This window comes from Erithacus rubecula (genome assembly GCF_903797595.1).
Source record: "Erithacus rubecula genome assembly, chromosome: 6".
Lineage (NCBI taxonomy): Eukaryota > Metazoa > Chordata > Aves > Passeriformes > Muscicapidae > Erithacus > Erithacus rubecula.
In genome coordinates, this window is record NC_136688.1 from 2,872,401 (window position 1) to 2,896,377 (window position 23,977).

General features: G+C 38.9%; 1 protein-coding gene across 20 annotated transcripts in view; it reads left to right on the forward strand.

The window, feature by feature from the left end:
• Positions 1 to 1,162: 1,162 nt before the first annotated feature.
• Positions 1,163 to 23,977, forward strand: part of BRSK2 (BR serine/threonine kinase 2) — a 304,732-nt gene continuing 281,917 nt past the window's right edge. For 19 of the 20 annotated variants that reach the window (XM_079310048.1, XM_079310040.1, XM_079310049.1 and 16 more), the window contains exon 1: positions 2,150 to 2,603. In XM_079310048.1, coding sequence (XP_079166174.1) covers positions 2,510 to 2,603 — 94 coding nt within the window. In that variant the 5' untranslated portion in view covers positions 2,150 to 2,509. Of the gene's footprint in view, positions 1,277 to 2,149; positions 2,604 to 23,977 lie in introns of those variants that run through there. The other variant, XM_079310032.1, reaches the window with a different exon arrangement.

The following is a 23,977-nucleotide window of genomic DNA, read 5'->3' on the forward strand; positions in this document are numbered from 1 at the left end:
AACCTGCTGAATCCATCCTGATGTGTCTGGCCATCATGGCTGGCTGGCTGAGCCCTCACATCTATCACTGGTGCAAGGCTGGGCCCTGTGCCACACCTGGGGCAGGTGCTGCCTCACCCCTTGGCCATGGGACTGGTCTTGTAGCCCTGTCAGCCTCCCATTAGCCACGCAGCCCATTCACCCTGCGCCTCTCCACAGGGATGCTCCACACGGCCGCCCCTCAGCCCTTCGACCCCACACCGCCCTCACAGTTTGGGCGGGAAAAGCCGCCATGTCGCTGTGGCTGCCGGCCATGCCTCCTCTCGCGTCCCTTCCTCTGCCTGGTGGCTCTGCCGGGGCTGCAGGGCACAGGGGAGCAGACACAGCATGGGGCAGTGCCACCCTGGTTGTTGGTGATGTTTCCCACAGGTTTCCCTGGTGAGGGGCTGCGGGCTCACGTGCACGAGGTGGTGAGGGGAGAATGTGTGAGATGGTGAGGGTGAAAGGGGAGCAGAGGTGTGAGGGAGAGCAGTGAGCGAGGAAAGGTCTGGGGAGCTTGGTGAAATGGCAGCTTGGAGTTGAATTGAGTGGTGAGGGCAAAGTAAACACCTGCAGGTTTGGAGGGGGCAGAGGTTGCCTTTGGAAAGATGCAGAAGCAATGCTTGGAAGGGAAGGAGTCTTGGTGAGCGGTCACACAGAGCGAGGAGGGGGAACCTGAGGAATGGGGACGGTGTTCTGGAGTTTGCTTACAGGCTGCTGCACTGACACAGTCTGGAAGTTAATAAAGGTGAACCATAAAGGACAAAGCAGGGTTGAATTTTTCCCAAAGCTAGTGTTAGGGTTTTGTTTCCTGAAGAAATCTTGGAACTGTTTAAGGTTTCAGTCTACTGGCCTGATTTCCTCCCACCTCCTCACTTTACTAGCTCCTCTGTAACCTGTTGGAGAGTCATGTTGGCTGTGGTAGAGGTGGACTGTAGAGGTAGTCAATTTCTAATTTTATTTCAATTTACAAAAGCATCTGTTGCTTCTGGATATAGTTACTAAAAAAAAAAAAAAAAAAAAAAAGGTAAATTTACCTCTTCAAAAATACCCAAATAAACAAATCTGAAATAGTCTTCTTTCAATGAGCAATAGATAATGATAAGAGTTATAAAAGTTTTCCCTGTCTTTACTCTCTCTTTACAGGCTTTTCAAGGCTACTTTCGCTGACTCGAGATTTCTTGCTCTGTCTGTGTCTCAGTTGGAATTTGAACAACAATATCTTGACCGGTTTTCTGTCTAAAGCAGGGAAAAGAAGGTAAACTGAAACCTGTGTGTGGGAACAGCTTCAGCTTGATATCCCTGATACTGAAACTGTTCTATGGTTCTGAACCCAGAAAGCACATAGGCTTCTCCTGAACTCTCTGCAGAATCCCTTCTTTTGTCCAGCTCTCTAATCTCTGAAGGTTAAACACAGCCATACAGTGAAAGTTTTCTTACCCTGCCAGGACAGTGCCTGTGGATCAGGCAATCTGTTCCTATTACCATCTAATCCCTGGATTTTTGGTTGCAATTTTAATTAGGAGAGTGGCCATTCAGTTTTTGATCTTTTCATCTAAAGGACCTGAAGTTTTTTCTGTTCCCATCAAATTCAAAAGCAGGTCTGTCACTGAGTTTAGTGATTACAGGATTGTCCCTGTTATTTTTCTCTTTTTCTCTTCTCCCCCACAACCCCCCTCTTTCTCCAAGGTTTTTTTATAAAGGATAAAACCCCTGGCAGTGCCTCCTCTCTGGTCCACCAGAATCAAACAGAATCAAATAATTTCCCAAGCTCATTTTCAGAAGTAGATTTTTCCCTCTCTCCTATTTCCTACCACAATCTTGCCTTTTCTTTAATAATCCAGAACTGCAGCTGCATAGTGGAGAATTCAGAGGTTAAAAAAAAAAAAAAAAAAAAAGAGTATGTTTGTGTCTTAAATTAATATACACATTGAATTATATTTAATTGTGCCTTATCAATAGGCTGATGAACTTAAGTGTTTGCTGCTGCCATTGGTCATGATGCTCTGTAGCAGGCAGAGGCAGCAACTGCTGCTGATGGAAAAGAAAAGGTAGTGGGAGGAGGAGGGGAGAAGAAGGTGGGGGGCGAAGGGATTGGCTGCTTTTAATGCCATTCAGAGCTGCGGGCCCCGGCTCTTCCGCTGCTCCTGCTCTGGCTCTCCCTTGAACAGCTCCTAGAGAGAACAAGGCGTGCGGAGCTCGGATCACCAGCATCATGCTCCTTGGGCTTGGATCGTAGATCCCCCTCTTTGAACACTAAAACAACTCCTTCGTCTTTCAGCGTCCCAAGCAGACCCAGCGAGAAAACAAGCACGTGAGAGAGAGAGGAAAGAAAGAGGAGGAAGACGAAAATCTGCAACCAAGGGGACTAAAGCAAAGAAAAAGAGTGCTTTGCTTGCACAGCTGCGAAGTGGGAATTTAAAGAGCTGCAGAGAGAGAAAATCCAGCTCATCAGCACATACACATTGCAGAATTACAGATCCAGGTAGAAATGACATCAACAGGGAAAGAAGGCAGCGGAGCTCAACATGCACAATATGTTGGACCCTATCGTTTGGAGAAAACCCTAGGAAAAGGACAGACAGGTTGGTTCTTTTTGCAGCAGCACCGGTGCTAGAGGGAAGGTGCTGTAGCAGCCCCTGAGGTGTTGGGGATGGGGTGTTTGAGGGTTCAGGCTTTCCCCATTTGCTGTTTCAGTGAAGATAATATTCATAGGGGATTTTTGTCTTTATTTATTTTTAGTTTTCATTTTAATTCCTTCTTTTCTTCCTTTTAAAAAAATATTTTCTTCTTTTTAAAAAAAGAAAAGAAAAAGAAAAAAAAAAAGCCCAGGATGCTTTATGTTCATTACTCCTACTAATGGGTGTTGTTCTGATGACAGCCAGAGTGCATGCAGAGGAAAAAAATAGATGATCTGCTGGTGGTGAATTTTCACATCCGTTTTTTCACTGCCCTACTTAGGAGCATTTTTCTTTTTAATCAAATTATATTGAAATTAAAGGTTCACAGCTTGTAGTACTGAGGAGGTGGTGGTGGTGGTAGTGGGGGAGTCACCAGCAGTATTTCATGACATCATGATTGAAAAGGGTGTAGTCCTTAAGGTGCAGTTGGGGGGGGGTTGGTGGAAATATGTACAGTATGTCTCTGGCACTGACTGCTGTGGGTATTTAGCAAATATGGATGGATGGGCTGGTGGTTTTTGTGGGTAGGGTCTCAAATAAAAGAAAAATACAGAATCGGTGGCAGAATTCATTCTGGTTATGCTGTGTTTTTGTAGGAGGGGTTGAGAGGGGGGAAGGGAGGTTATTTAATTATTTTTCTTAAAGCTTGTTTATGAAACTCGCCCCCAGCAGATTTTCCTGAATGGAACAATGGTAAGAAATATTAAAAAGAGGAAAGCGAGTGGAGGGAATTAGCAGAGAGCAGGTGCTTCTGCCCTACATGACATAATTAGATCCCCTAAATGCGTTCAAGATCTGGACTTACTGTTGCTTGCTTGGATAGCATATTGACTTCAAGGGCAGGGGAGTATTAATTGGAAGAAAAACCTTTAAAAAGAAGCCTAATGCCTTCCTTCTTAAATATTTTTATTTTTAGTAACAGGTGCAATAAGCAATGGCATCTGGCAAATTCATTGGGTTGGGATCCCCCCAAAAGTGGATTGAGACTTGATATTATAATTTAGGGAAGGGGTAAGATCAGCCATAGGGGGGCTTCTTTGGGCATGTGGGTGTTAAGTGTTGTTCATTATGGTGGGACAATAAAACATGATGCATTGTGGTGTATTTTTTTTTTATAACCCAGCCGAGCTTTGCCCATCTGTTGTCTAAAGGATTTAATAGGCGTTTCCATCCCCAGCTGCTGCCTCTGCTCTGCCTGCTTCCTCACTGCCCTGCGTGGCAGCAGCTCTGCAGTCCGCAATTTTCTTAGGGACACAGTCAAAATCCAGATCTTTCTCTGTAAGAAGCAGTGCTCTTCTGAGATGATTGATTATAACCTCCCCCCCCATCCTTCCCCTCCTCTTCACAACCCCATAGCAACCGTTCAGAGACATGGATGAGGATGACATTGTCTTCTAGTGGAAGTGACTTTTATTTATATTTCTTTTTTTTTTTTCTCCCATATCTCTTCAGTATATCAGCTGCTAAAGGTAGTTCTCTGTCACTGTTTTGGTTACCACCTTTATCCTTTGCATAGCACAGTGAGTCTTCTGCAGCTGTGTTCTTACTAAAATCTGTTCTGATGATGGTAATGAAAATATCCCATAAGAAAAATTGTGATGTATTGTTAATAAAACTGCCCTATTTGTGCTGATAATCCTTTCCTGCGTACTCCAGGTGATCAAAGAGCCAGCTGTAGATAGCAAATTCATTTTTGTCTTCATCACCATTTCCTTTTTTCCCTCTCTCTCTCTCACCTTCCCAGTACCCCTCCCTCCCCTTTAAATGCAATTGTGCCTGAGATTCTTGAAAATACAGCTGCATTAACCTTTTGCTCCATGTTCTTATAGCCTGACATTGTGGTCCTAAAGGGTTATCTGCAGCTTTGGTTATGTTTTTTTCCTCTCTGCTAATCTTCCTATCTTCCTCCTAAGTGATTAGAGATGTGGGGGTGGAGAGAGAAGAACAGGATGTATTTAGAGGCTTGCTGCTGTTGGCCTCTGCAGTTACTCAACCAGCTGGACAAGGGTGAAAGTTTCCTTTTGCAGTTTTACTGTATAACTGATCTTTATAGATATGTGTCTGCTGTTTGCACACATGAATGCACATGAAATGCACAATACATGGTGTCATAGAAGCTGGAGGTGGGGGAAGGAGGAAGAGAGATCTTGAAAGTAGCTGATGTCAGTCTGTGTCTCCCTTGTTATACCCACCCTTGATTAATGGAATAATGTACTGAGGTGAAATCTAACTTGGTATTAAACATACATGGCTAAATATGGAAAGATGCCTTCTGGTCTTCTCGCATTTTCTGTGCTAATCACATTTGGGAGCATGCAGAATGGCATAACCAGTGTATGGCATGTAGCTCATCCTCATCCTGTTTGTTTTGGAGGGTAAGCAGGCAACCTGCAGCATTTTAGGGAGAGGACAAGCAGTGCAGTAAGAGGGCCTGATTCACCATAGTATATCTTGGCATTTGATTGCAGTGGCTTACAGGTGAAGGAAGTTGTGAGTGCAATCATTTGTTTAGAGCTTGACTTTAAAGCTTGGAAGATCAGGAGGTAATGTCTTGGAATTTTTTTTTTCGAAGGGGATGAAGAAGAGTGAGAAGAAAAATCTGGCAGAATGAAATGGTGAATAGAAGGAAGCATTAGTTTTTTTGCAAAGTCCTGTCCATTTTCCAGTGATCTTCACATCCATCACTTTTATTTTGAATAACAAATTATTTGCTCTATAAAGTTATTTCAGATAGACAGATCAAGCTTTTCTCTTGGATACATTTGCATTATACAAACGTATTGATCACTCTTACCTGCTTTCACTGACATCAGAAGAAGGGGTTTTGGGGAGGAGTGAGGGTTCATTTGTAGTTCAGAGCAGACTTAGAGAGGGTGCCATGGAGGGAGAATTTAATGGTAGGTAGAACTCTCTTTGGCTTCCTCTGTGTGAAGTTCGTGCCACCTTAAATGCTGGGAAAAAAAAAAAAGTGTTTACCAGCAGCAACGTACTGTCCCTGCAGAGAGGTCCTGTTGTGATATCTGGGACATCAGTGGGACCTGGTGACATCTGTCTGGGGGTGGGAAAAACTGACAGGGAAAAGCCTTCTGTTCAAATTGATGGGTAACAACTGAAAGTGTTGATTGATCAGATATGCAAAATTTGTCCTGAGCAGCCTTCTGGGCTGGTGCGTCACGCTTGCCGAGGGTGACCAATGCCACAAAGAGAGGATTAGGGCCTCGCAGACAGAGGAGTTGGAAGGGGGCTACGTGGGGCAGGGGTGAAAAATGGTTGGGCTTAGGTCTTTGCTGCTAGTGGGAATGATAGAGGGACAAAAAATATTTTTAATAATGCAACATACTAATTTAACATATCATTTGAGTACCGTAGCAAGATGGTTTGCTTTTGTAATAGGTTGAATTTTGAGCACCTCTTCTTGACGTCATCTGGTGAAATAGCTTATGGAATCTCTATGTAAATGATCTTGCAACAATACAAGAGGAATCAGAATCTTGATTGTTGTAGTCAAAAAAATATTTTACAGAACTGCTAGTGAAAAAAAAAAAATTACTGCTATGTATATATATGGGTGTGTGGGGAAAGGTTGGTTTATGTCAGTTTCATTTGTACATTCTTTTACAGTTAATTATAGGAGGGTTTCATTGTAATTAACAGTAGTCAGCAAAGGATGTGTGTCCTGTTACAGTAACAGACATGGAAACAGTGTGCCTTGAGAAGCCCCAGTCACACCCGATCATGAAGCAGCGTTATAGGTTTAGGTATTGATTTTCTTCATTTACCACTAATACTACATGAAACCAGCTTCTTGTGTATTCCTTGCTCTATTTTTTTTTTTAAGAATTCCACAATTATCTCTGTTCTTGTGTTTCTTTTGGCCTCATTAACCCCTGTTTCACCCTTGAAACTCTCAACAGTAATTCAAACTGACTGTAGTGAATATTTGTTAATGAGTGCAAAGATGAGGAACTGTAGTATTTCTTGTGAAGGTCTTCAGCATTCTGGAGGGTTTTTGTGTATTTGCATTTGACAGACACTGTATAGGCTTCGGCATCATTGTTTGCTGTGGCACCAAGTCAATGCCTAGTGGAAATTTCTAAAATGCTGATTTGTCTTATCTTAGAACCAATAAGGCATTGGTTCTAAGTGGGAGTTGCTCTATTCACGTTGAGATAAACTTCATGGGAAGTTTAATGTTGCTTATCCATTTTGTTATGTTCCTTTTATTCTGTTTTAAGCCTGGTACAGCGAGTCATGCTTGAAACTCACAGCACTTTGACCTTCACAAAAAGTGTAGGGGTTCCCTTTTCTGCATTGCATCCCATATAGCTCACAGCTATTTTGGTGTTTAACATGTTAATTATATATGAGCCATGAGTGAGGTGTTCAGCAGTGTGCTGTTTGGTTATATAAGAACAGAAATCATTAAATTTGGGTCTTAGTGAATTTAATAGCCTTTTATTCAGTGAGAGCTTTAACAGGACATTTCTTTACAGCCTTAACCATCTGTTTCCATGACACTGGCAGAAACAGAAATTTGTTAATTTTTTTCATTTGTCTCTGTCAAATTTGGTTGAAACTTCAGCTTTATTCAAGGAATATTGGATAGTCAATGTGATCTCAGAAGCCTGGTTTCCTTAGGTAAGTAGGCTAAACAAAGTCTATCCTCTTCATTCATACTGCTATAATTTTTTTCCTAACACAGCATATTGGATGTAGAGACAATATAAGGAGTACAGCTTTTTTTCCATTTAGCTGTCTAGATGAATATATCATTGTACGAGGTGTAAATCATTTCAGTTTTCCTCATGGCCTTTTTAAACACATAAGCAAACAACAAACCAGTATATATCCTAAGAGTATTTTCAGACATACACTTTGTTTTCCTTATGAAAGTTTCTTTCAAAGCACTATGAACCCATACTCTTCCTCATGATAGTCTGTGATGACTTAAATGTTGAATTTGTAATCATAGAAATAAATACTGCAAGCAATACTGTAGGAAGTAGAGGTCTTAAGAATGAAATTTTCCTAAGGAAGATTATGTCACAGTGACTCACATTTAATGGATTATCAAGTAATGGTTGCAAGTTTTGAGAGGTTTGATGTTTCTTAACTTTACATACCTTTAATTTTTTCAGAAGTTCTATTTGCCTGTTTTACTGACTGAAGTAAACTAGTATTGCCATACTACTTGTCTGAACTGGAACGTTCAGCTATCCCTTTCATGACTTTCACTCCTTTTATTTGTTTTGTTTTGTCTGTTGTTTGAATTGGCAAATTCCTGTTTGCTTAATGCAGTGAAAATTATTTTTAACTTTCATTCTTCTGAAAACTTTGTAGGGGCATGCCATTAGTCTTTTACCTCAATATCAGTAGCACAATTATTATGAACTTGTGGAAACAGCAGCAGGCTCTGAATTACTTTTTTTTTCTTTGTAAAGCGCAGTAAGCTTTCTTGCCCAAAAGTTGTTAAAATTCAGATGCTGTCAAATGAGTAGGACTCTGACTATATACTTATATTTCAGATGCCAGCAGGAGCTATGGAAGCACTGATTTCACAAATAGAATTCTTGCACTGTTCAAGCACTTTCTTACTTTTTGTCACTGTCCCAATGCCATTTTGTTCTGCCACAGTGAGAAGAACTACATTAGGGTGAGGAGAGAGGTTGAAGAAAGGAAAAAAACTTGTTAAAATTTACCTCTTGAGAGAAATTCTTTTTATCTCTAGAAAATCTGTGGTTATGTGAGAAGATGAAGTGTAGTGTTTTAGGTAAGTTCTTAAAATTCCTTTTGCAAACTGAGTGGAGTAGCCAGTGTATGTTTTGGATTCTCCAGCATTGCATTGTTTTTTCAGTATACCATAAGTTTAGTCCATACATTACATTTTGGGATGTCTTTAATATTGTGCACTTTAGAGAGTTAAACCATAATTGCGATGGCAGTAATAAATGTGATCCACACCTGAAAATTAGCAGGTAGGTAATACAGGACAAAAGATAGGTGGTGGAAGAATTGCAGCTTTCAGAAAAAAATTGAAAGGAAATGAGAAGTTTGGAAGTAATACTTTCTGAAGGAAAAGACATTGCATGAGGACTGAATTATACACATAGGAGAGCAGTTATAGTAAGATGAGGTGGTAGCTTGGATGTAAATTTCTGTGAAAGTGCAGTAAAGGCAGAGACATAAATGAATGCTCAAGTAGTGGTCCTCTTCAAATCCTAAGTGTAATTAGTTCATATTTTAAGTTGAGCTGACTTCAGTAGAAGGATCATCAAGTCCAGGGTAAATTATAAGGGTGGAACTTTTTTTTTTTTTTTTTTTTTTTGTTGTGGATTGTCCTATTAAGAAATATCCCAAAGAAATTTTCAAGTTTTTGTTTGTTTTTTTTGTTTTTTTACACAAGCCCAAGATGTTTAGCAATCCTAGTCAATAATGCTGTTCATTCTGCTTATGGAATATGAGGAGATTGTTCCATTTCCAGTTCATGCATAAACATTATGTTTTTCTACAAAACAGCCATAATGATCTGTAGAATAACATGAATAATTTGTTGTAAATAGTGTTCTTAATGAACTTGAACCATCTTCATCTGCAGTGTCTGCAAATGCAGAGTGATTTCTTTTAAATTCTTATTTGTTTCAGATTTTCTGGCAAACAGCTATTTATATCTCCTTTCCCCAACTGTCTTTACCTCACTTATGGATTGTTTGCAGTTATGCAGTATTCAAAGATTTGAATTGTACTCTTGAATGTAGTCTGTTAGCTATATTGCATAAGAGAATTGCTTTCTGCTTGGATCATTGTGTAAGCACTTCCAACACAGATGTTTGCAAGTTCAAATCAAAAATTCAGTTTTCCTGGACAGTTTGGACATGATTCCTATGAGCATCCATGCAAGTTTTCCAGAAAGTCTGTGACCAGATTAAAATTGATTTAAAGTGCCTACTTTTAGAGCATATTAATATTGTTCATCCTGTTTCATTTTACGTATTCAACATTTAATTTTGAACAGGAGTATAAAATTTTTACGAATTATGTTTACAGACTAGAAAGATTACTAATAAAAATATGTTAAAAAGCACACTAAAAAATTACCAAGAAGACTTTTTCCATTGCTTCATAGCTTTTGAAAGTTGGGTTTGACTGGAGTTTAGGTGGAACAGCAGAATTTGTTTTGATTCCTTTCATAGACGTGCCTTACTGGCTAATGATTAGCAGCAAGCATTTTGTTCTTGGATGTGTCATTTGTGGCAGAGATACCCATAAAGGTGCAATTGTCCTGTGGACTGTATAAACAGGAATGAACTCCTTTTGCAGTGACCTTGGGAAAAACTTTTTAAAGGCTATTAAATGCAAGTGTGTCATGAGACTAAGGACAGAAAGGAATATGGACAAAGAAGGTAAATGATGGTGTGTGTTTAAGCAAATGCAGGTACATTCTCTTGGTACTGCTGCCTTCCTAGAGGGCAGAGTAACCTTCAGGCTGGTGCAGGTGGCTGGTGCATGTTCAGTGCTGGAACTGGTAGAGTAGGACACTTTGCTTGAATTGTTAGTGCTCTTGGTTTTATTTTGAGGAAATGATTTTATTATTTCCCGAAGGCCACAGAGATATATCAGGCCAGCTGATATAAAACAGCCCTAAAGCTGCCCTAAATAACTCTTTCATGGAGTTCTAATGGCCAAGCTTACTGCTTTGTTCCCCGTGGCTGTGCCAAGCAGTTTCTGGCTTTTAGACTTTTGTTGCACCTACTTTGGCTTCCTCCATAAAGGTTATTGCCTGCTTAGAAGGACAAGGAATACTTTTTAATTTTTTTTTTCATATAAACATTTTTTATTTGGGTTTGGGTAAGGTTAGACTGGAAGAGACCATTCTTTGTGTACCTCACCACAGATAACAGGGTGCTTTTCAGTTTCTTATTTAATAATCCACCCATTGATAATCAGTAATTTGATTATTAAGGAGCTTGAAAGAAAGTAGATAACTTGCCAACTACTGACGAAAGGAGATTATTCCTTGTGAAAACTTTCCACTGAGATTTGCAAATCAACTGACAGCAAATGGGTTGGTGCAGGGGGATATTGAGGAGAGAAATCATCATCAGGTGGCTTAGGGTGGGGGGTGAGGACTATCTATTTTTCTTTCTTATTTTAATGTTTCAACACTATGTGGAAATTATAGACATGATAATATTTACAGTGAAGTACTTACCTCTAATTTTTCTGGGGTTTTTTTTTGTCGTTTTGTTTTGGTTTTTTGGTTTTTTTTAAAGGAAAACTCTTTTCAGGCATCCATTTAGTAAGTGCTCTTCTGGCTCTCTGCTTCTACTTACAAAACAACATGCTGTCTTTATATCCTGAGGCTGTTGCAATTTTGATTTGCTGTCTTTTGCACTATATGCTTAATGTGGGAAAAAACAAATCAGTGTGGTAATGCATATATTTTTTAACACCTATGTATTAACACACTCTGTTTTTGCAGTGTCATTCCTCTGTGTGTTCAGCTTTAAAGGCCATAAACTGGCTCTCCTTGTATTTTACCTATTAAAAGCACTATTGACTGCAGCAGAAGTAATGGAGGAGAAGTAGTGGAGAGTTTCTGTAAGAAGCAAACTGGACTGGACTGAAAATATGTTAATTTTTTACTGTTTGTCTAAAGCCTGCTCTTTTATATGTCAGTCTGCCAAAGTGAAACAGCAGCTGCAAATGAGAATGTACCAGGTCTTCATACTGACCCAGCAGGAATGATGATGAAATTGCTTGGCTCTTTATCTTCTTTCATTCTTTTTCTTAATCATTTTATGTGTGGCTAGCGGTGTAGACACTATGTTTCTACACAGATACTCCTATTTGAAAAGTGATTGTTTTGTTGCTTTCATCCAAGATGAGCCACACCAAATCCCAGGTTCATAGTGTTGAGTCATCTTCCTTATAGGAATATAATTTATGAGGAGGAGGGACCTTCAAGAACATATTTGCAACTAAATATGAGCTGGAGATGTACAATTTTCTTTTTAAAAATTCTATTAAAAAAAATAATGTTCTGCTCTGATGAAGTCTGGGCTAATCTAGCATAAGACTTTGCTAAGACTAATGTTTTGTTGCATTTGCATTAAAGCACAAGTTTAAGTGGAAAAAATAAGACTTCATATCCCAAATCTTTGTGGTGTTAAATGTACTGTGTGGGATGCTAAAAATTTTCTGATGTCTTTTGCTGACTGTTTGCCAGCAGAGGATTGGATTACTTATCATGCCAGCCATTTGCCCTGGGTGAGTTTCATTCAGTGATTGTGTGAATTCCTTTTAATAAACGTGACTTGTCCCTAAGATTGAGGAATGGATCTGACTGTTTAAGATTTTTATTATACTGGAATCTCTTAATCTCTCCCAGTATTCTGTTACAAAGCTCTCATTGTATTTTTTTTCTAAATTATGAGTAGCTTGGCTGTCATGTTGAGAAAACCTGCTGGCAGCAGGTACAGGTTTGGTCTATGCTTTTCTTTTTGAAGCCTTATCATTTGGTCTTTTGGTAGGCATTTTTGTGAGGTTTTTTGGTTGATTGGTTTTTCTTTTGGTTGCTTTTGGGGTTTTGTTTGTTTATCTTTGTTTTAAACTTTGGCATTACCTTGCCTCTTCAAAATGGAAGCTGATCCAAGGATTGTTATCCTAATTTGGAGGCTACTAGACAGATACTTGGTTCTTTCTACAGCTGCAGTCTTTTAGAGAAAATTAATGAAGACACTAGGAAGGTATTTTCAGAAAATGTCTGTGGATGTTATAGTTCCAATGCTGAGACCCTTAATTATTTAGGCCCTATTTGAATAGGTTCATGCTTGCTGCTAGAAGAGCTGATGGAAATACTCAAGGACATAGCCTGTATCTAAATAAGCATATATTATTGTCTGATATATTTTTTTTCTTTACTGTATGGTCATGATAGACTGAAAAACAAGGTACTTTTATGGTTGTCTCCTACTTATACAAGATGCTTTGTATTTGAGAAATTAATATTGATGCACTCTGTGTCCATGGGAGAATTATTTTCTCTTATAGGTGTATTTTTTTTCTGCCACATTTCATGTGTCTTGCCTAGCTTGTGAACTGAGGGGTAGGATAATTTGTGTTACATTATCTGCATGTAATCCCTTTCATGCTAAGGAACTAATCCTAGTCAGGCCTTTGTGTGTGAATAGGAAGTTCTGTTTAAATATAGGAAGAAGCTCCTGCACTGTGAGAGTGGGTTGCACCTGGCACTGGTTGCCTAAGGATGTTGGGAAGTCTCCTTCCTTGCATCTGTTCAAACCCAGACTAGACAAATCCTTGAGCAGCCACTCTGACTTTCACCAAGGGTGCTGATCTAGATGATCTCCAGAGATCAATTCCAACCTCAACTGTTCTACTATTCTGTGTTGTCCTTTGCAGCTAAACCATAACTTGCTCTATGAACTGTGCAACTAAGGAACTCTGTTTTGTACTCTGTATTTCCCTGCTGCTCCTGCTCTTTCTCTGTCCCTTTTCTTTTGGACTAGGTGAAGACAATGTTTGTGACTTATTTGGAGCTGTCTCTGCTGCTTGTCCATTTTTTTTTGTTCTCTTGAAATGCATTAAGGATTAAATCACAAGTGAGCTTTCTGTAGTGGGAGTGATAGTTTGAATCTCTTAGGTTTTTTTCCACAGACATTCAGTACTTTCCATTAAATTTGTAGAATCTCAGAGACTTCCCTTGCTCTTTCAGACTTGGTTGGAACTTGATAATGTGTTCTGACGTTATGGGGGAATTGCAGACAGACAGCCTGAACATTTAAATTTTATTTCCTTTAAAAAAATCAGGTTAACAGAAAGCTGTCCTAAACAGCACTTGGTTCTGAGTGCCATGAAATGCTGCTATGGCAGATCGAGTTTGTTGCAATACAGCTGCTCTTCAGATATTGCCCTGACCTTAGCTATGATTCTTATAACAAAGTTAGAAGGAGAAGGTGGTGCTGAAAACACATTATGATTCCCTAATGCTGGGGGAATCCCCATACAGCTTGGCAGGCAGGATTGCTGCCTACTTGCTGTTGCTGGAGCAGTGCAAAGCAAGGGCAGTGGAGACTTGAACTTGGTCATTTCTGTTTGCAAGCTGAGCTCAGTGCTCAGGGAGTGTGGGAAGAAGGGAGCCCTCTCTGTGTTTCCTCCATGTATCCATTTTGGTACAGTGGCAGTATTTGAAGTAGTCCTTTCCTGCAGAAAGCTGAGAGGAAGACTGAGAGCCGTTTGTGTGTTTGCAATGCCTGTCTGTACAAAATCGTCACCAAAGACAAAGCCAAGTATTATATTAGAACTTGGCAATGGCGCAGGCACTATCGCCCTATTAAACCCGAGTATTTGCTTCTTTGTAAAGACACAGCTATGAGTGGCACAGCTTTTAAGATTCCTTACACTTTGTGGGCACCAGCCTTCGAGTTGGTCATTAGCCTTTGAAGCTAATTAAATCTACCTTTTTCCCCCCCAAACCTCCCACTGCTGTAAATCAGTAAAGCTAGATTAAAATCAGTAACCATTGACAATAAAGAGTGATCTGTCCTAGAGTTTCTGGGTTTTGTCCCATGCTGCTTTTCTTCTGGGTCTGTGGTTTGTTTCATTGCTCATATTTATGAAATTGCATCTCTTTTACTTCTGGTTGTTTCCTGATTGTGATGAAGACATTACTTAGGCAAATTCCCCTCTCAGTTACATCTGTGCAGTCTCAGTGACTTCAAGGCCTTCCTCACGTTTATCTGAGGGGGGAGCTTGACTCATGAGCAAGCATCTCACTGATGGCAGTGGAGGCAGACCTCTGGCAGTGTTCTAGTTAAGAGCAGCCTAGGAATATGTCTCTGCAGTGAATATTCAAGCAAATTAGAGCACTAAGTGGAATGATACTGTAAGCAAATTCAATTCAAACTGAAAATACAGGCCCAGCATTTTACAAATTACTATATTTTATCCTTAAAGCAGAAGTCTGTCTGCTCAGCTAACACACAAATTAAGGCAAGCAAATGTTTCAATAGTAATTCTTCTCTGGTATTCCATACATACCTGTACTCAAATTACCCAACCAATCTGCATTAAGTTTCAGGATGGAGAAAATGTCCTTACATTTATCATTACTACATCTTTGCTATAGGGAAAGGAACAACCAGGCTACTAATGGGATTGGGACAGGTGCCTTGTCCTGCTCAGACAAAATGCTGCAAAAATTGGCAGGGTTTCTGGATCTGTGTTTTTAATGCTGTCATCATTACTGAATTAGATGAGTTATGGCTGTGAAGCCTCTCTAGCTCCACCAGTTCTTATTTATCCTCAGTGCTTTGGTGTCTGTGGCTCTGTGGAGCCAGGTGGGCTGTGGACTGCTTCACAAGAATCCATAGAAATCTTGATTAGACTAGCAAAATTAACATAACATTTCCTGTTCAAGTATTGGCTCTACTGCAAATTTGAGTGAACTAAAGAGTTCATCAGAGGGGAGAAACTCATGCTCTGGGGCTTTTTCTTCTCATTGAAATGGTGGAGATTGAGCACATGGCAAGACCAAGGATCTGGATCAAAGGATATGTGTAACTTGCAGTCAGGTCCTTGATGGGTAGTGCTGTTCTCTTCTGGCACAAAGAGCTACGAGCAGAGGGCAATGAAGGTTCAACAAGTGAACCAGAGCACTTAAGAACATTGCCCTCTATACAAGTCCTGCCTTCCCCATCTTTTACCTTATTATTTAATTGTAGCAGTTGTGCCTTTGTTTTGGTCTCTTGGTAAACTCTGTATCAGCTACAGATCAATATGGTGTGTCAGATGTGGATAAGCTGAGCATTTTTATACATAATACATTGTACATTTTGTGTAAGGGAGACTTGATTTCAGGGTTGGTTTGGGTTTTGTGTGTGTGTGGGTACACAAAACCCCAACCTTCTGCTTGATCCTATAGAGTTCTAATTCTCTTGTGCAAGACTATTCTGTACTCTCAAGGTTCCTTAGATTAAAGGTATGAACTTGTCAAAGGATTGGGTCACTATTTGTACTCTTGTGATCTCTAAAATGCTCCAGAGTCCTGGCTGGGACATTTCTTGGCTTCAAGTGTAGTAGAGATGTGTACAAAACAGGGTCTGTTAATGTCATTGTGCAGTTGTAAGATTATTCAATTACTCAGATTATTCAGAAACAATAACTGTGTAGTCCTCACTGGCCTTAACAGGCTCAGTCACTGACTTAGGATGGAGCCTTTGACTAGTGAAACAACTTTTTTTTTATGCCCTACTGTTAAACTAAGATAATTCTGGACTTCCCTTTTGGAACAGACAGGGTTAACCAGCTAGCATAGATAACTTTTTCAGATATAAAAAGCATCATGAAAAGGCCTGGGATAACCCTACTATTTAGGTCTCATCGTTATTTTTTTGTTGTTGTTGCTTTTTTTGTTTGGTTTTTTTTTTTTTTTTTTTCCCTAAACCTCTTGAGGATGGACTGGACCATACAGCCTGGTCTGTTCAGGTGATGATATCTGTTTGTTCTCTATTAGTCTTTCACAGCTTCCCCTTTTAATTATTGAAATAGTGATACATAAATGCTGAAATTTCTGTGGCTGCATTTAAAACTATTAAAACTGAAGTTATTCTAACTATCTAATAAAATGGAAAAATTGCTTTGATATTCCCATTTTGACAATATGCTGACTTTTGTTGCTTCTTTCCTTAGGGGCACTTGTCCCTGATCTCTCAAACAAAATGTCACTGAGTAAAACTATGTATGATGATGTGTGTTCTAGTTACAAAAGATTTATAACTTGGCCACTTTTATTTATGCCTCTGTGGAGCTGGTGGAATTCTACTGCAGTGTTAAAATGCAGCAGTTTCATTTTCCTGCAGGCAGCAGCCCTCTGGTGGTGTGCGTTTTTTTCTTTTTTTTTTTTTCTCCTCTTTTTTTTCCCCTTTTAAGTCATTTTTGGAGATTCAGTTAGACTGATAGAGAAGCCTTTAAAAATGCATCAAATTAAGCTGCCACATAATCCCATATCTTCTCTCTTTTTCCCTTCCAGTCCTCACCTCATCACCACCCCCACCTAAATTTGCAAGTGGGATGTAAAAGACAAAGAAAGGTTACAAAATTAACCCTGTGGATAATACCAGCAGTCTTATTTGTTAAACTGGTATTTACCAAATACTGTATCTGTAAGTTTCAGCTCCCAGAACTGCTGCCTGGAAAGGGTATAGGTCGGTGAGAAGTGGGTGGCTCAACTCCCGGGTTATTTTGAAGACTAGACTGTTAGGAATGCAGGCATTTCTGAGGAGGCTGCTGATGAACTTGAAAATTGAAATATCAAAGAATTTTTAAAGGGATGACCTTAGGAGTCTGTTCCTAAGGGGGCGTTAAAGATAGTCATCTTGTAAGTTACTGTCTGGAAAAAATATTTTGGCTAACGGGGAAGGAGAATCTTCTCATCAGTGCCCTAGGAGTGAAATTTACCCTTTTGCTAGTATGAGATTTAGCTATAACTTGAGTCCCATTTAAGACCTCTTTTGAAGTACTAAATTATGTTCTGAGAGGTAAAAAACGGGAGTTCGGAAAACAGATAAAATAGAATATTGCTCCTTACTGTTTTTGAGATAATAAGCCAGAGTTTTGTGCAAATGAATTTTGAAATTATTAACTCTGTGCCAGGGATGCATTTGGCTTGCTTCCTTTCCAGGACTACAGTAAATGTCAGAATCATGCTGTATCTGCAACTGTGCTACTGCGTAAATACTCTGTAGGAAGACATGCAGTTTTATTAACAATTGAATGCTGAAGGGTTTAGGGGAAATAACTCCAGTTAAGATTAGTTGTTTTAAAATGTACTGATTTTTGACTGTGGTATTTGAAACCTACTGTGTGTCTGTAAAGTGAAACTAAAGTTACTGCCTAGGTTTCTGTGTTGTTTTGAGGGAATTTTTGGTTTGTTTTAAAGAAGAATGGGACTGGTAAATAAAAATCATTAATATACAAAATAACTTCTGTTATTTTTAGTGATGGACAATGGTTGTAGCATATGACCCCTTGGCAGTAATTAGTTGAACTTAATGCTGTGGGCAGCAGATAATACAAATTTGAGGTCTTGGTGATATTTTAGGTCACTTGTGGTATAATTGCTGAAAATTATCAAGACACATTTGTGCCAGCTAAGATACATGATGCAGAAGTGTTATTACACCCATTTTGCTTTTGGGTGTGTAAGCCTCAGCTCTTTTTCTTGGTTTTGCCTCGCTCAGGAAGCAAAGGTCCAGCATAGTGCACAGTTTGGGGACAGAGTCTGACCCATACCAACAACTCTCTGTGCATGTAGCTTATATATGAGAAGGGCAGTGACAATTTAAGACCTTTAATCCTTGCAGCTAACTTGGGAGAATAAGAGAGGTTAAGGCATCACTCATTCTTGCCTAACCCACAATCTCCAAAGCAGGATTTAATTTTTGCTTATTTAGATTCCTGTGTGGGATTTAAAACACAGCACTGTAACACATGCTGCAGTAGGTTACTGGTAATTTTTTGAAGGCCAAATAAAAATTGGTTATTGTCTGCTAAGACATGATTTTAAAAAAGACAAAAGAAAAAATAGACCTTGGGGCCTTCATTTTTTTTTTCTTCTTCAGCATGCTTGTCAATTTGGCAGTGAGAGGACTAAAGTGAACAGCTTTCTGCCATCCAGTGGAGAGGGAAACAAGTTTTTAAGCTAAATCCACGAAAGAATGACAGTGCAAAAGCTTCAGTAAGGAAATGAACTTCTTAAAAAACCTGAATTTACCCTGTTTTGTTGAAAATTTATGGTAGTTCAGAGGTTTAAAATAATAAAAAATAAATAAAAAATTGAATTACTAGGCTGTGGATGAAGTAAAAGAGAGTTTCAATTCAAAAAGAAAAGCTGTCCTCCTTCACCCCTATTGATTATTCTAAATAGTTTTTTCGAATTAATACCTCAAAATATGTTTTTTTTCCAGTCTAAAAATGAATTCAAGTGGTTTATGGCCATTGCTGCAAGTAGGATGTTGAACTTGATAAACTTTTGTGTTGGTCCTAACACAGCTGTACATACATCCTGGGAGAAATTAAATCACTAAGACTTTATTCCCTAACATAAACACAAAAGCAGGTGTGATTATAGTGTCAGTAGCCTGTCTCTAATATGCAATTTATTTGGTTTCCTATTGTCTCTTAACTTGGAAAAATACTGAGATTTGAAAGGAAATAGTTTAAAATTCCTTTACCTTTGTACTGGTTCTGGTTTTGTGGCTGGATACACCTGGTATTGTGACCTTTGCAATGCAATGCAATATTTGTCTTGCTGTGAACTTGCTGTTTCTCCATGTTCTGGAAGTTGTGTAAGGCAAGGCAATTTATATGCAAAATAGTATTTAAATATCAACTTAAACCAGCACTGTGCTGTGGTTTTGGGTTATAACAGGCTGTTTAACATGAGAGTCTAATATTCTACCTGCTCATCAGATTTATACCACTTGTGTTTTGTTTAGAGATTGTGTTTTACATGAAAACTCTCAGATAATGATGGGTCAAACTTATGTTCTTGTTGCACTTTTTATGGTTTCTTGTTATATCTCTGGTGCCTCATTGACATTTTTGTGGATTTACAGCAATTTGTCACGGCAGAGGAGTACAATATCCTACTATGGACCTTGTTGTCTTCCATTCTTCCTTGTAGGAGTCACTGCACTCAAGTCAGCAAATGGGTGCTGCTGGAAAGCTGTTTCAAGTGAGGATATTTTGTAGCTGCTCTCCTGAAACAACTCAAGCTAAGATTAGGCCATAAGCAATAAAAGGTATAGATAGAAATATTAGTCAAATATGATTTGATTATAAGCTGTACCAGGAAAAAAATCTGCCATGAAGCTTTCTCTTATCAGCTGTGAAGCTTATTTAGAATGATATATACTGAGGAAGAAAAGCATTTAGAAATTGAAATGTAAGTGGGTGACAAGGAAATAATACATATGCAGCAGCTTTTTATTCTCTCCAGTTTTGTTTCCATCTCTGTCATAGTAGCAACTATTGACAGTATTGGAAACAACTTTTTTGGTGCTGTATTAAATCTTTATTCTTTGGCATTCAGCAAGCCAGTGGTATAGGATCATCTTACTGCTCACCCTTTGATTTTTCACTCTTTCCCTGTGGCAACTTTCCCTGCTGGATGCATGTGGATTTAGCTTGATTCCCAGCCTTGCCAGCAGCATTGTAAAATCGAACTGTAGCATTTGAAAATACTGCTCTGTTGAAAAACAAGCTGGAGCAATCCAGACTTGGATTTCAAAGGGAATGGAAGGATCTTGATCCATGCTGCTTTGCAAGCTCAGCACCACAGAGTGTGATTGACTGTAAGCTCACTCATATTATGAAACATTGAAGGGTATTTAGTGCTATAACATGCTGGAAAAGTGGGATATGTGAGATCATGAAGAAGCCCAGAGTCTGTCTCTCTCCACAGGCAAATTGGTGCTTTGCTTATGCTGTTATTAAAATGCCTTAATAGCTCTGGGGCTATTGAGTCTTGCTTTAGATTTCCACTTCTTCACAGGAAACACAGTTTAACCATGGGCTACTCCAGAAGCAGCCTGAGTTTATATCCCATAATCTCAGTTGGAGTTGACTTATTTTGTAAGTGTAACTGGAAGTTCAGATTTGGTGACTATGGGCTAGATCCTCAACTGATGTTATTTGATTCAGAGCCTTGGACTCCATGCTGTTGGACTGACTATAGTTATGGATTTGACCTTCTGTGTAAGGCTATAGACAAAACATTTTAAATTTGGAAAAGGGCCTAGGTGTTGGATTTTCTTATTTCAAACCTTGCTACTTGACAGAAGTACAAAACCACATGCATTATGAAAGGTTTTGGTGTCTGAAATTTTAGATACACCACCTTTTTTGCAAAGAGGTACATATTTGTTTCAGTCTTTGAAAAGGCCTTTCTGTAACCTTGATTTTTTTTTTTAAACTTTCTTAAGGTAAGTGATCCCTGGATTTGTAACAAATGTATTTCTATGTTGATACAATAGCCACAGGTTGGGTATTGACTCTGTTCTGGGCTATCTGCAAATGCCTACAATTAGATACTTCGGGCCTAGAATTCTTACACTTGGCCTCAATCCAGAAATTACTACTTTTTGTCTCAAGAGAGTTCAATAAAAATCTGTATGATGAAGTGTGTTTTGTCTGACTGTTGGCAGCAGGAGGTGGTAAGGAAGGGGAACTCAGTTGTTCAGTTCCTTGCTGGAATTAAATCCTTTAGAAAATAAGGATGGTCCTTTATTTGAGGTTTACTTGGTACCTTCCCAGTACTTAGCTTGCTCCACATCAGACATCATAATTTTAGTACTTCATTTTCATTAGGAGACCTATCAGAATTACCAAAATGGTTAATCTTACATTTATACCTATTGATAGGAGTCATGTGGTGAAACACATGCAGTTAAATTGAGATACTTTTGGCTACAGGTAAGATTTTAAGTCTGAGGCTTAATCATCTTTGAATTTCAGGAGACTGAGTATAGAAAAGTGATTTTTTTTTTTTTTTGTTCCACATACTTACTACTTTGCTGAGTGAGCTGCAAAACTGTAAAAGGGCCTGTCCTTTTCTTGGACATTGTCCAAAATCTCATGCCATTTCACACCATCAGCCTGGTTCTAGTTGTATGTCCATGCTGCAGTTTCTAACCAGGCAAGAAATCTCCAAACTGCTGTGATGGGTCAGGAGGATACCTGGATTTACTAATTTAAAGGGTCTTGGTTATCTCTGTTCTGCACTTCTGTCAGTTTCAGATGGTCTAGTTCTCGAAGAGCACAAGAGGAATGTTGTGATAAAGTACCTTTTTTTTTTGTCAAACCAGTGTTCTCTTGTTACAGTATGATGTAGTAAATTTGTTCAGTGCTCAGTTTTAGAAATGCTGCAGCAGCTGACTTCACCAGTAGGGATTTTTTTTAAATTTTTTTTTGCCTCTGGTATCTTGGTTAGTAATTGCCTTCTGTCTGAATGTGTCAAAGATAACCAGTTGATTTTCATTCTGACATAGGGATATGAGTCTATTCCCAACATCCATCTGTACTTTGGACAGATGTGATTTTCTGTTGTCCCAAATGAATGAAAAGAAGCATCAAAATCCTTTGCTCCTTTTCCTTCTTTCTCTGTTGAAAACTTTGTTCCCTTTTATTTAGTCAAGATAACATGTCCTGGTAGTAAGGGAGCATTCTTAATGTATCATCTCTATCTTTCATCATCCTGTGTTTGTCTGACATTATCTAGTATGTCTCTTTTTAGTCTGATCTTTGAAACTGGCAATCTGGATCTTTTCATTCTATCCTGGATCCTCATGCACTCAGTGTTTTTGCTGCTGGTCTCTTACTGTTACCTATTTCTATTGTGCATTTTTGAGGTCAGTATTCCAGCCTGGGATGTATCATTGATTTATACATTGGCATTATCTCATTCTCAAGTACAATTTTAGATTTGATTGTTCAACATTTTGTTGTCAGTTTTGATTACCTCTGCACATTGAGTTGATATTTTTATTATGCTGCCTGAAGTAATGGTGAGTCTTTTCTTGAATGACTCCAGTTAACTTGGGAGCCAGAAATGTATGTTACTACTTCATATTAGTCTTTCTATTATGCATTTATTGACACTGAATTTCATCTACAGTTATGCTGTCTTTCTACCGGGTTTTGATATTTCATTGTTTTAAATGCTTAAGTGAGACTTAAGTATTGGTCTACTGCTGGCCTACGGTGCAAGGGTAAATTTCACCCTTTATGAACTGATGCATTCTGTCACATTAATCAGGGATGTACTGTGGATTTCCTAGGGCAATATAAAGGATCAAATTTCCCAATTAACCCCTTCAGAACCAAATTAAATGTTGATGCCAAACCTAGAATGTGTACCACAAACTTTGATGTATCATAATCTGTAGTACTGGTGATCTATTTTAGTATCACCACAGGGAAAACTTCAGCAGTAGCAATCTGCTAGGTACTTGAAATATCCCAAGGTTGAAAAAGTCATGACTGGTGTATCCAGGTGTTAAGAGATTTGTAGCATTTTCTTCTGTTGCTTCCTCTATTTGTAAAAGAGGTTTTTGTCAAAGGAGGTCCATAAAATTTTCCCCAAGCTAAAACATTAAGTTTGAAGGGACTCATTTATGCACATCTATCCTTTTCCTTTTATTAAAAGGAAAATCCATTTCTCCTTTGCTGATTCATGGAAGAGTTTCTAAGTAGGTGAGAAAATGGCTGGGCATGAGCAGGTTTGATTTCTTTAGTTATCTCTGATTTTGAGTAATTTCTTGACACTTCCATTTTGTAATGTTGATAATGGGCCTTGCACAAACTACTTTGGAAGTTGAAGATAGTGCACTGTGGAAACTAAGGAATTTTTTTTAAATATAATGTTCCATAATGTATAATGGGGTCTGCTGATGTCTGATTTGATTTTCTGTTGTTCACAAATACCAAGAAACTGACAGACCAAATAACTCATTTTTCCTCCATATCCCCTAAATGAGGGGGGAAATGCTGTGAAGATGATTCTTCTTCCTGCTTCCCCAAAGAACCCAAAGTAAAACTGCATTATAAAGGGTATAAAAATGTGAGTAGATTGAAGAGGTTTTTTTTCATCTCTTCGAGCTTATTATTATCATTATTGTTTTGGTGCTTCTGGTTTGAGAACTTATTGTGTTCAGTGATCACTGATTGCTGTAAAATTGGCAAACTGTCCAGCTGTTCAGTGGATGCTTGTCTGATCATGGAAATCCTGCTTATGAAGTAGAGCAGGGGGAAAAGAGCAAAACATGCTGGTATCTTAGTGGATTTAGTTTAACACAGTAGCATCTGCTAAACATGCTGTGACTCTTTTACTTAGCAATGTAGACTAAACCCCATAATTATTTAATGAGCAGCCTCCCTCTTTCTCTCCCATTTGTTTTGATCCCTAACCCCCAGAAGTGGTGGATTCAGGGTCTGTGTAAGGAATGGGTTAGGCTATGTACCTGCTGCCCACCCTGGGTATTGAGTATGTTGTTTTGATTTATTTATTAGCCCTTTATTTTTTTAATCTGTGAAATTTTTGTAGGCAATGAGGGAAGAAGCAGGACCTTTAAATGACAACCCACAGCTCCTCTTAACTAGTGACAGATGCCTTCTGACGTGACATTTTAGGGACTTTGAGACTCCTGATAATAATATTTGTGGTTCAGGATTGACCTTACATATCAGAAGGTCTCTGTCTC